The sequence below is a fragment of the Neolamprologus multifasciatus genome, chromosome 10, assembly GCF_963576455.1.
Source record: "Neolamprologus multifasciatus chromosome 10, fNeoMul1.2, whole genome shotgun sequence".
NCBI classification, from domain to species: Eukaryota; Metazoa; Chordata; class Actinopteri; order Cichliformes; family Cichlidae; genus Neolamprologus; species Neolamprologus multifasciatus.
The window spans coordinates 26,727,249-26,740,812 of NC_140448.1; the positions used below are offsets into that span (position 1 = coordinate 26,727,249).

Sequence of the window (13,564 nt, forward strand, 5' to 3'; positions counted from 1 at the left end):
GTCCCCTTTGGCATGTGTGGCTTTGCTTAGATCAGATGTGAACCAGCAGACACTCACAGACAGCTGTGCCGCCACATCCTCACACGCACGCACTGAGCTGTTTGGAGAGACACACGCAACCCAAAAAATGTGTCATTTTGGGGATGACACTCTTTATATCACTATAATTTAACCTCATTACTATTTATAGAACATCTTCCAGCACAAGCAAACACAGAGGGTTTATCAAGTAAATACCCATCTTTAAAATGATACTTTCACTATATTGCACTATATCTCTATCCATTAAGATAGCTTTTGTTTTACATGGTGAGTACTGTGCTAAGTCCAGCTAAAATATAAATAAATACCCTCTTACTTCAGATGAAATCTGTGTGTACCCAACTGTGCTATACTTAAATTCGAACTCCGAAGCTGGTCTGAAAACTGTTTTTATCTATTTCACCATTCACTTTGTTTTCTGAGCATTTAATTACCCTTGTTATTAACGTAAAACATGCATTTCTACCTATATAAATAGGTCACGGCAATGAAAAGTAACACTTCTAAAAATGCTGTGAACCTACTGCTTTAACTTGGTGAGTACAGTTCCAGGACGACTGGGAACTTAAAACTCCAGTTGAAATAAAACATCATTAAACACTATTTACAATATACCTAATGCCATAGTGTTGTTCGCTTGTTGCCATTTTCCAGAGAAACCCCCCAAAAAATGCACAACCTGGAGCCATGTGACGAACTTACAGGCGTTGGTGACGGCGAAGCTGTTGGCCGTCTCGATGTTGTCCACGTGAGGCACCAGGTTGAACGGGGCTTCCGAGGCGTTCGGGCTGGTGTTGTGCAGGAAGATTGCCAAACGAAAGGCGGTGTACTCCTGATCAGTGTTTCTGATGAACAGACCGCCTGAAGAGAAAGAGGAGACATGAGGGCTCGATGAAGAGCGTGTTCACTGTATCTCGCCGTCAGGTTTAAACCTATTCTAGACAGATTAGTTATTGCTGACTGCAGCACAGAAACACAAAAGACAATATATTTAATCCAAGTCAGCACCCAGGCATATTGCCCATATGGGGTACAACTTGTTGCTATCTCAGCCCCATCTCCACTGTAGTTAATAAGATTTCAAAGAAACCACAAAACTGTTGGGAGAGTTTTCAATCTTTAGATCACTAGCTGAGGGCTACCTGCAGGATTCTCATGAGCTCAGGGGCTTTTGGAAACAACCCATACAGTGGTTTTCGTTTCTGACACTCAACAGGATGATGATACTGAAAAAGGCTCTGAGATACAGAGATAAAGAGTCTGCATACTAGCATGCTCAGGACAGCTATGTTTGGACACAAGGTCCATCTGCAGGTATATCTGCAGACTTATTTGAGCATATTTTAATTTTAAAAACTGCAGCTGGACTCCAACTCCACAGTTTTGATATGCAGCAGGTGGAGAACTTCTCCATGTGCTGCTACGCCAAGCTCACCAACGACGGAGAGCACCGCAAGAACTATCGCTGCCAGATGAAGCACAAGTCTGTGCCGGAGTCTGCCTGCAGGAAGAGAAACTCACTGCCGAGGCAGCTGAACGTGTTGATCAGTGATTTATTTGACATGCTGAATATTTGCAGATGAGAATATTATAAAAAGTAACTAGTTTGTAATTTTTTAAGCAAGCATGCACACATCACATTGAAGCATCCGCAAGTCCAAGAGTCCTTGAGCAAAACCTTGATTGGAGGTAAAGGAAATGTCTAGAACAGGGGTGGGGGAACTCCAGGCCTCCTGCAGGTTTTAGATGTGTCCTTGATCTAACACAGCTGATTGAAATGGCTAAATTACTTCCTCAACGTGTCTTAAAGTTCTCCAGATGACTGGCAATGAACTAATCATGTGATTCAGGTGTGTTGACCCAGATGGATATCTAAAACCTGCAGGACACTGGCCCTTGTATCCTGGAGTTCCCCACCCCTGGTCTAGAAAGACAGATTTATCCTCTGCAAACCACAAATGTATACCCATGACTGCGCCAGCCTGTCACGTAGGTGCTGAGCTTTCAAAACTAATCCTACGGTCTTTCCAGTCTACACATAAGTAGCTGACCAACTTTACAATTAGACCTATGCTAGCTTGTTTAGGGTTTAAAACAGGTGATATAACGCACCAGAACAAACAGATAATAGTGTTTTTTCTCGTGATAACAACCTCACATAAAAGGTTCAAAAGATTTAAGCCAAATTTTATTAGCTCTTCACAGATGTTTGTTTCAAAGAGAAATCTCTATCATAAAAGAGGTTCCCACAACTGACTCCACAATGTGTAAAATGTAATAAAAGGGCAGTATCGCTCTGGTAGATAATGTCTTCAACTTCCTGCAAAGGCTAAAAAAATTTAGATCCTCTGATGTACCACTAGGCTTTGTGGCAAGGATTCAGTGTGTTTAACATGCAAGGTCGTCTTTGTCTCATATTAATGCAAGCAGAGAAGGTGATAATATTCACAAAATATCCTTTTGTATCAACTCGGATTTTCATTCAGTTTTCTATGCAAGAGCGGCGCCAGTGTCATAAATCAGTTTGGCATCAGAGATAAGATTTTTGTTTCGTGTCCTCTTGTATTACAGCCTCATTCATATACAAAGATCTCCACTAAGCCGTTCGCGGCTGTGCAAATGTCAGTAGTGTTTTTAGGTTAGAAGCAGTTTGTTTCACATTTCAAAATCTGACTCAAGGCTATATTTCTTAGGATGAGACACTCTAAATGTCATTTAGAGCAAAATGCCAGTGTGTTCTTTTTATGGCTGACCTCTTTAAAAGGTAAACTTTAGAATATTTTACCACTCTGTGCAGACCAGTCATCTAAGTCCCCTTTTCATTTTAATCTGATTTCCATTGTGATGGGTTTTATGTTTATTCCTAACTTGAAATTTATCCCTTTTCCAGCCGTTGCTGAATAGAAAAGAATAAAATTAAGCACTGACCTAAATCCAGCTTATTTAGACTTCTGACATTCCCTTCATCTGGATTCAACACAAAATGAGATCCAAACACTTCAGGGGCCTCAGACTTTGAGGTTTCCTGACATATAGTTCACCGAAAACAAGACCCAAGTGGCTGCAACGTGCCTGTTTGTTTGTGACCCCATTACCACCTGGATGACTTCTGATCACGTCTTTGAATTTAATCCAAGCTACTTAGTGTGCTCGTGTAAGTATTCCATGTTATCTTTTTCTAAATTTCTATATAGAATACTCTCAAAAAGGAAACAGCTGGTGTCATCTCCTCTTCCTACAGTCTTGCTAATTAGGCTTACATTCCTTATTGTGAATAATCAATAACAGGAGTAATAGCTTGTCAACCATCGCCTAAAATAATTAGATTTAGGTGAGCTTTAAGTGGGCTTTAATCTGAAAAGATTATTCAACCTTTACAGTTTGAATTCATACTTGGCGTAGACCTGTCAGGGGGCAGATCCTGATATATATATATATGTTCCTGAATAGCTCAGTTTACAGGGGTGATTCATGTTAACACTGCTCCATTCAAGTAAAACACCATCAGTGCAATACATACTTGACTTTTAGCCACAGCTAGTGTGCAGTCCATGTCCCTGGTTAGGCTTTTAAAGTGTTGTGGTTTGGCTGACCTGGTTACAGCACGTTCTGTGTGCATTCACACCGGCATTAATGTGTGCTACTCCTTACCCAAAAGACATCCAGATACACATGAAATGTTCCAGTAGCAGGTGCAGCTGGAGCCTTAATGTGAGATAGTAACTTCTATTATTGCATGGAGAATTATTTCTCAAAATCATGGCTCGCTTTTGTAGCGGATTTAGATTTGCATGCTTCGAATGCACAGAATCTAAATTTTGTCATCCATTCATCCACTTTATTAACCATCTATCCCAGCTGCCACAGGGCAACAGGCTGGGAACACTTTGGAAAGGACTGCAGTCTATCGCAGGGCTAATGCAGAGAGACAGACAAGCATTCACACCTACAGTCAATTTAGAATCACCAGTTAACCTAACACGCATGTCTTCGGACTGTGGGAGGAAACCGGAGCAAAAGCGGGAACATGGAGAAAACGCAAAGTATACACAGAAGGACACCAGCCAGGTTCAAACCCAGAAGCTTAATCATCATAAAGATTAGTTTGGAGTAAGATCTATAAGGTTCAGATTTCTTCCTATCAAAGATGCGCCGCTGCCATGCAGTGTATGATAAGACAGGATGCTGACAGACCTTGAAAAACGAATACAGGTCAGAAAATGAAGGATGAATAGGATTTATAATTCTGAGGACGTCTCTGCATCTGTTGGCAACTGTGGAGCATGTTGGCCGTGACTCTATTTGTCCACTTGTTTCAGTGTCGCCTGCGTGTGTACAAAGCAAATTTCCTGCTGCTAATAAGTGTTGATTCGTCGGTGACGATTATTTGAAACTGACAAGTGTTGATCGGGGGAGATGTTTGCCCTCTCTGAAGGCTGATGCGGTTCAAAAATTGCTAAATGTAGTCTGGCGGGTGTGGATTTTTACACTCCCAGAGGACAACTAGGCCTGAAACTGAGAAATATGATGACACAGGGATTACATCAACAGTTTTTTAAATAACTGGCAGCAATGATGTTTGTCAAGCGATAATGAGAATAAGTTAATTTAAAGAAATACCAAGAGCCCGATTATAATTGCTGGGAAATTATGAGTAAAATAACCCCCCCACACACACGCCAGTTTCACTTACGTCAGCAACAAATTAAATGTTTCACACGACGGCACAGCAGTTCCACAGACGGAGGTTTAAACCCCAAACAACGCAGCTCGAGAGCCCTCAGTTCCAGGGGTGCCTGCTCTGTAACTGACCCTGACCTCTGCCCTCTCTGGGTGGCCCGGGGATTGGAGTATCACATTGATATAAAAGGACAAGGAGAATCATTTGAACAGCTTGTCATTTTTCATCAGCCTGACTTGTATCTGATGTGCCTCAACTCCATCTACAAGCCGGGGTGCAGCTGAGGGTAAAACCCAGCAAAAAAAAAAAAAAGTCAGTGTAAGCAAATATTAGATTTCAGAATGACGCTTGAAACAGTTGGAATATAAACCTGGATACCAGATTTTTTGATTCTCTGATGACTGTTTGTTGAGGATGTGATGATTAACCAATGATTAACAAATGGAGGTCACAGTTGGGCTCCTTTTTCTCCCCCCCTAGCACCCTGCTTTTAAATCTAACCAATAAATCTGCCAGCGAGTGTAATGAAAACCGTGAATCCCTCAGTGAGAAACGTAGTTAATTTAAAACACAGAGACGCTGAAAAAGAGAGAGTGAAACTGATGGAAAAAGATTTGGGGGGAACGGTGCAGCTGCAAGGCATTTGGGACCCGTGGCAGCGGTTTGTTATAGGAGCGGGATCTGCGAGAGTGTTAACAGCAGTCAATGCACAGGCAGCCCGCATGGGGAATACACACAGACTTTGCTGCTCTGATCTGCTGCAGTGGTGGAGTGCACCGGGATACACACACATGCAAAGCGCATTAGGTGTGTGAGTCTGTGTGCGTGTGTGTGTGAATGCGTTTGTGTGTGTGAAGCATGCACAGCATCGACAGAGCACAGGACCCCGTCTTTATGGTCATGTTTTAAAGACAATTAAAAGAATAAAATAGGGCTGTGGGGGGGAAATCCGCAATCCCCACTTTGACCAGTGCCGGGGTGCTAAACGGCAGGTCAGAGGCAGCAGGCAGGACGTCCACAGATTCATTGACTGGTTTTATTTTGTGCTTGGATCTACCATAAAACGCTCACACTTACCGATCTGAACGCTGCTCGGGAAAGCACCCATTGCCAGTCCCCAAAAACCCGAGAACATCAACAGAATCAAATCGCGAGAAGAAATCCTCATTTTGTTCAGGTTATAAACTGATTAAAGACATCGAGCAGGTTTAATTAACACCCCCGGTGCAAAGCCAACATCACAAGGGAAAACAAAAAACAAAAAACAAAGAGATTAAAAAAGGGAGATGAAATCAAATGCCGGTTAAATATCCATGTCTGCTTTGGGTGGCTTTTTTTTTCTTGGATATTCCCCCCGCAGTGCCGCTGGTTTGTGCCGTCAAACTGCGTCCGTCCGTCCGGCGCTGGAGATTTTGCGCACACCACCAAGAAGAGGAGGGAGGGAGGACGAGGGGTGGAGGTGGTGGTGGTGGTGGTGTTGTTGAGAGGGTGGGCATCAGCCAGCGGCGGTCAGTGCGTCTGGATGCGGCTCAACTCACATCACAGCAAGAACACACATGCGCCTTTTTACCCGACCCGGGCAGACAGGCAGGAGGGGCGTCAGTCAGTCAGTCAGCCCGCTCAGCAGCACCGAGCGGCGGAGAAAGTCCCCGCAGCTCCTTTAACACCAAAACTTCCAGAACCGCTGCGAGTGGCTGCGAAGATGGATGTCTGACAGCGTTTTTCTCTCCCGCTCCTCGCTGTCGGATATCATCCCGGATAGATCGTCTCGCACGGGGAGATCAACTTAATTAAAACCCCGGTGTGTCCTCTCAGTCACTCTGCACACAGCCTTTAGGGCGCAATTTAAGATAAGCTGCGCCAATTTCGGCAATTAATAACATTCTAATGAGCAAGCTCAAATTCATTTGCGGGGTTTGTTTTCTGTGAACTGCCTCTTAACTTAAAAAACAAAAAGCAAAAAACTCATGCTGGGTCGCTTAAGGTAGTCAGACTGTCCCTTTAACGGTTGCTACCATGTGACATTACTTATGCACATGTACAAAACCGCTACAGCAACAGATAAACAAATAAATAATTGTTTTTTAAAGCTTAAGAAATACATTAAAATAAATGTAAATGAGGGAAACGTTTGAACACCGCCAGCCTGTCTCACTCAAGTTTGCAGTACTCCTTCAAGCTGCAGGAGCGAGGAGCTAAAAGTTTTGTCACTTTGACCAAATAACACAGACTTTCAGTAGCACCGCTGGCGGTGGAGTCCCGGGTATGCAGTTTAAGCAAACTAATTTGGAAGTTTTGTCGCCATCCTCCAAGATTAAATAAAATCCAGCGGTTCGGCTAAAGCAGGAACTTTAGGAGACACTGAGGCTACTTTCAGTTCAGGTTCTGCTGATTTTGAGGTTTGTAGATGCCGCAGGTAAAGACTCGACTGAAAAATGAGTAATTATGTGCAAGGCTCCCTTTGGAAGTATTGCCTGGAAGTTGATTTTGTGAATGTGAATGTGAGAAAGACTGATCGCTTTCCAGCAAATCTACCGCCCCCCCCCCCCCAACAACAACAACAACAACAACAAAACACAACATCTTTTCTTATCTTTTTCTTTCTTACATTCATCATTGACAGAAATGTATGATTAAAAAAGGACTGTATCTTTACAAGATGAGCCTATTATTGCGTGTCATCACAAGATAATGCTGTAATACTGGAGCCAAATAGAGCCAACCTTGCCACAGAAAACCAAACCAGTATTTATGACATTTTAAAAGATTATACATCTGACTCACAAGCAACAGATAGCTGAGCCAGGTCCAGATGAAGAGCGGCGAGTTTAAAAGCAGACCATTAAGCCTCAAAAGATAATTCAACTAAACCAATATACTTAATCATGATTAAATAATCATCCCAGTCATTTTCTTGAATCTCATTCAACCTCTCAAATCAAAATAATTGATGTTTTGTTACATTGAACTGAACATTTGTGCCACTGTTTGGATAAAACAAGATGTATGACGGCATCTATCGCTAATGAAAATCTATGAGTAATGGGTTTTGCAGGCATTTTCCTTTTTAACTGCTTTGACATTTTATACACAAAATGGTTCATTGATTAATCAAAAAATGATTTGCAGACTGATCGAGTAAATACTGCCTGTCTGTTTTTCCTCAAGGTCAAGAATGAATGTCTGCTCAAAGAACAGGAAGAGGAGGACAATGTGAGGTCTGGGATGACTTTTTAAAAAGGCAATGTGATCCTAGAGTTTGGAATACAACCCAGATGTAAAAGCACAGCTTTTCATTTTTAGCCAATGCAGTAGATGTAAATGCTGTTATCTCACTGTTTTCAGGCAATAGACTTCAGAATTTCTAGATAAAAGTCTTTTATTGTTTTGTATACTCTAGGTTTTTTTTGTAGGAAATATTTTACAGTGAACACAGAGGAGGATTGCAAAGTGATGACATTTTCAAAGCCGAGGTAACTTTGCTGTGTATACTAGGGATGCAACGATAGCAATTTTTTCAAACCGATACGATACCGATACTTGGATCTGAGTACTTGCCGATACAGAGTACAAAAAACAATACTTCTACCACACACACACCAAAAATTAATTGGAAGACAGGTTTTATTATTATTATTATTATTATTAATAATAATTATTATTATTAATTAATATTATTATTATTATAATTATTATTATATAAGATTTTATAAAAAATAAAATCTTAATAAAAATTACCACAAAAAAATTTCAAGTGAAAAGTAAGCACTTCTGTTAAATTATTGCAGAGTCTCCACATTGTAATTTTACAAAATATCACTGAACTATTGGCACTGTCTCGAGCTTTCAGAATAATAAATAAACACTTCTGTTTGGAATAAAATAAATACAAATTAGGTTTGCGAATAAAATAAACTTTTAAATTATTGCAGAGTGTCCATATTGTAAACAAACAAACAAAATAATTATTATTAAATAAATAATAAATAAAATAATAATTGGCTCCCTAGTGGCCAATCTAAAAAACTACAACAGAAATGACAAGCCACCCTCTGATTAATGAAATAAGTTGGTATCGAATCATGGTATTGGTTAACTTTTACGAGTATGAGTACACACACATTTTACAGTATCGGCCCGATACCCGATACCAGTATCGGTATCGGGCCGATATCGGGCATTAATGTCGTTTTACATGTAAACTCAATGTGCTTACCCTAAAAGATAAAATCACAAAAACTACATACCTCTGCATTACATGCACACACAAGAGTTATGAACTGTATTAACTATGAGAATAAAATGGTTTCAAGTGTGTTTTTGCATGTTGACACAGTTGTAACTGATCGCAGGACCTCAGTAACTGAACGCACCCTCAGAAAACGTAGCTGTGATCCTGGGTACGGTTAAAACATCTGCACCTGATGACCCTTTATGAACTGACAGGATTTTAAGGGTAGTTTAAAAGTAACAAAGTGATTTCAGTACTTCTGTAATATGCTAAAATTTCCATGCATGTGTACAGATTTTGGCTAAGTTATTAAAAATTAATAAACAAATTGAAACAAGAGCAGCCCCAGAATGGACTGAAAATTCCCTCTGCGCCATGCATAGTTTCAGTCCATGCATTCAGCAGGATATCCACATCCAGATATTTTCTTAAGAACATGGAAATGTCTCCAAGTAATTTTTTTATTTCAGTTTTGCATGTATGTTTGGAGACATGATGTAAAATGTCTAACTGTGGTCTATCCTGCAACGGGAAAGAACATTTTCAGACTTCAGATTTAAGACTCCTGAATCCATATTGACACCTATATGTTTCCAAAAGGTACTTTTAAGCTACCCTAAACCCTCCTCTGTCCTAACTTTCATAAACACGAAAACAAACTGAACTAATCAAATTCAAAAATAAAGTATAAACATCCATGCTGCAGTTCTTTTCCATATCCTATTAGAGGTCTGATTTCTCCCCGGGGATCAATAAAGACTCATTTCTATTTAGATCCTGTGAGAAAAATGCTTCTGATGTCTGGAGAAACAGATCTGATTCCAGTCGATTCACCAGTGAGTTTGTCTTTCATTTATCATGGAGTTATTATTAATGCAATTCTCTGCATCATTATAGGGGGAAAATAATCCTGGATTTGTTTCTTTGACAGTCGGAGCAAAGTTTTCTTTATCCTCATCCAAAAAAGGCACAAGGCTTCTACTGACTGTTAAACAGATCAGTGGCTTTCCTTTTGCAGTTTTTGTTAGCTGCATCACAATAACGTATAAAGGTTTTAGGTTCTTTGCATTTTTCAAAGACTCTTGTCGTTAAATTATCCTAAGTTTATTCTACAGTATGATAACAATCTCAAAAAGCCTCCTCAACAACATTTCACAGCAATGCTATTGCTTTAGAAATACAGTGTTTGCCTTGGGAGCCCTTAAGCATGATGAGTTAAAAGCACACAGCTGTTTGTCGCCCAGTTTGAGCAAGATAGTGTAACAGATGTAGTCAGTCAGCTCATTTTAAATGTCTGCACACACATATTGCACATTTTACTGTACTGAGGTTTCCTGAGTACAGTAAAATATAAAATCAGTCAATCTGGATATAATAAGGACAACAAGTCTCAATGAGCCAAAAGCAGCAGATGTAACCATGTTGACATATCCAAACAAATGCACGTTACTGGCTTTTGATTTCAGTTAAAGCAGAGTTATCAGAAGTAACAATATTTCAGTGGATGTTAGTGGTGTTTGAAGAACCGCTGTGTTAGTGTGGGTAGAGTTTGTACCATCAGAAAAACTTATCAGGAGTTAAATGGTTGTGAGAGTGGAGCTGTCCGTGGTGCTGAACCCTTTTCCCCCAACTCTCAAAAGGGTTCTCGGCATCCTTTCAGTTTCAGAAACACATAACACCCTTAAATTAACCATTTACTACGGTGCAGACTTTGCTTATTTGCTTTCTTCTTGACAGCTGGGTGAAAAGACCGATCCCAGTGTCATATCTGCTTTTGATGCACTGAGCTGAAGTCAGTTTAATATGGCATAATGGCTGTAAGCAAAGGAAAGACAGATAGCCTTGCTCTGTTCGAAACAGCTAATGATACCTCTAAAGCTTACTAATGAACAGATCGCATCTATTTGTTTGATCCTATACACAAACACTGATTTAAAATGGGAATCCATCCTTCAAGCACTGCTACAGCAGTAATAGATACAATGTATGTGTTCAGACAGCACAGTAAGTACACAGAAAAGATGGATGTAGGTCACAGGTTTGAAAAATCAAGCCTATGCAGTAAGTGCCTTAAACCTACAGTCATTCTAAAGGGCAATCTTCTTCATCTGTGACCTTATTAAAAACTTTTTGGATGAATTTATGACCTAAGATGCTTGTTTTTACATCTTATTTGCATCTATATGATACTAATTTCTAAAATAAAGTCAATTTTAAAGGTCTAAAAGGAGGATGGTGCAGTATCTACCGGGAATTTCCTATAGAACCATCTCTAGGGTTTAAAAGAATCTTCTCAAAAAGAAAAAGAGAGAAAAAATATTCAGTTCTCTGGGAGAAAATGTCTTTTTGATGTCAGAGAAGAATGATTAGACTGCTTGAGACAGTAAGGAAGGCAATGGTAACTAAAATTACAATCAAGATATGCAGAGGAGCTCTCTGAATGCACAGCATGGCCAACCTTGAAGAAGATGGGTTACAGCAACAGCAGAAGACCAAATTAGGTTCCACTCCTATCGGGTAAAAACAGAAAACTAAGGCTACAATTCACACGGGTTCATGAAAATTGGACAAAAGACGACTCATTGGGTCAGATTTAAGTGTCACAGCCTACCTGAGTATTGTTGCTGATCATGTCCACCCCTTTATGATCGCAGTTATGATCTTCTCAATGCTGCTTCCAGCAGGATACTGTGCCATGTCAAAAAGCTCAAATGACCTCAAACTGGTTGAATAAACATGAAACTGAGTTCACTATATTTAATCAATACAATAGAGCACCTTTGGGATCTGGTGTAATGAGTTTCAGCCTACAAATCTGCAGCCACTGTGTGATGCTAGGATGTCAATATGGATCAAAATCTAAGAGGAATGTTTCCAGCACTTTGTTGAATCTCTGTGACCAAGAATGAAAGAACCGGATATAAACGCCTTTGTTGTTTTTGATATTATATTTCTATAATCATATAAACAGTGGTTTCTAAGGAGAAAGAGGGCTTTGTCATGATCTCTTAAACATTTAGAAATAGTCTTAGACCCTGGTCACCAGCAGCACCTTCTTCAATCTGTGACACAAAGAATTAAGACAGTAATACAGATTAAAGGGGGTTCAACCACGGCACCAGCAAGGTGTAACTAATAAAGTGGCCCGTGAGTGCAAAATATAACACATTAGGTTGTGTTTTCCTATGAAGGTCAGCACACAATTCAAAGCAGAAGACAAAGAAAACTTAGTGAGCACCACAGGAGGAAAACTGCTAAACATGTACATGTGCACAAAGACAGCGAGGATGGAGCCTCCAGCTCACCGCACTGGTGGTGTTGGTTTCTAAAGATTTCCATTTCTACCAAAAACTGTCACACGTAACTTGACTGAAGCAAAACAATACGAATGGTGTTTATCTCTTATAATTCACTTCCTGCTGCTCCCTCAAAGTATGAAAACAAATAACACACTGTTCCCTTTGTGAGGACATGGTGGAGGTGTTTGAATCGTGGCTTCTTTTATGACACAGAAACAGAACGATGTGGCCGTCATAAATACGTCAAACATCCAAACTGGACAGTCCAATGTCAGTGGGAATGGGACGTGATTGTAAACTGCCTCTCTGCATGTTAAATGTGTTTTTAACATATTAGATGTTATCTTTCTCCAGTGCAGCAAAGTACTAGGAGTACCTGTTCTGAAACTGAGGACACGAGTTTGTTTGTTTTCATTGTTTTGAAGAAACTTTTAATGATGAATACTTTATTTCCAGGTGTGAAATTTGCATGTGTTAAAGGAAATATCCAGTCTGACAAATTTCTCTTACGTCCTAGTGCAGCTGTCAGTACAGATATGACTAAACAGCAGGAAGAAAAATAAGCTTAACAAAAAAATGGATGCTGGATAGGTTCAGCTATCCAGGATGTCGATTTTTATGTACTGGAATGACTTAAATGTTGTAAAATCTAAAACGTATGCTTTGAATAAGCAGTAATGTGCTGTATATGTGAAATTCGTGTGCAGCACTGCAATAAGCACTCCACTATCTCAACCACAGCCACGTGCTATTAAATGTGCCTCACGCTCTTTCTTCTCAGCATTATATATCACACAGCTTCTTTTCTATCATCTCTTTAATTGCGATGCAATTTTTCTAACACATCCGCCACATAGAGGCGTCTGCGTGATGGATGTCAGGCATTTGCATCAGTCTCTGAGGCAGTTCGCCCAATAAATTCAGTTCATTGCTTTTTTTCCCCCTTTTAAACAAAGTCTGTCTTGTACCTGTACCCAGTGAGACATTGGCTGTATTATACACAAAGCAGTGTTAGAATTTCTTACTGGAAATCAGGATTTTTATTCAGAAATGTTACAGAAACAATAGCCTGAAATTGTTCGACAACTTGTAGATGCTATTTTTTGCACATTGTTGAACCTCTGCCCAGCTTTGTTTCTGAGAAACTCCAAGATGATCTTTTTATAACCAGTCGTGTTACTGACCTGCTGCCAGTTTTCCTAATTAGTTGTATAATGTTCCTTCAACTGTCCTGGAAAAACACAGAAACTATAGAGCTACTGTTTTTCATGAAAATGGTCAAATGTCTCAGTTTAAAATATTTCTGTCCTT

General features: G+C 40.0%; 1 protein-coding gene across 5 annotated transcripts in view; it reads right to left on the bottom strand.

Annotated features, from left to right (window-relative positions):
* LOC146510394 (glutamate receptor 4) overlaps positions 1–6,589 on the bottom strand; it is a 173,526-nt gene extending 166,937 nt beyond the window's left edge. For 2 of the 5 annotated variants that reach the window (XR_014876346.1, XM_085173917.1), the window contains exons 1-2: positions 5,801–6,587; positions 745–903 (exon numbers count right to left, since the gene is read on the bottom strand). Coding sequence is in view for 4 of the 5 variants with exons in the window: in XM_085173917.1 (XP_085030043.1) it covers positions 745–903; positions 5,801–5,891 (250 nt within the window). In the remaining variant the exon portion in view is untranslated. Of the gene's footprint in view, positions 1–744; positions 904–5,800 lie in introns of all 5 variants that reach the window. The other 3 variants (XM_085173921.1, XM_085173919.1, XM_085173918.1) reach the window with 3 other exon arrangements.
* Between the last annotated feature and the right edge of the window lie 6,975 nt (positions 6,590–13,564).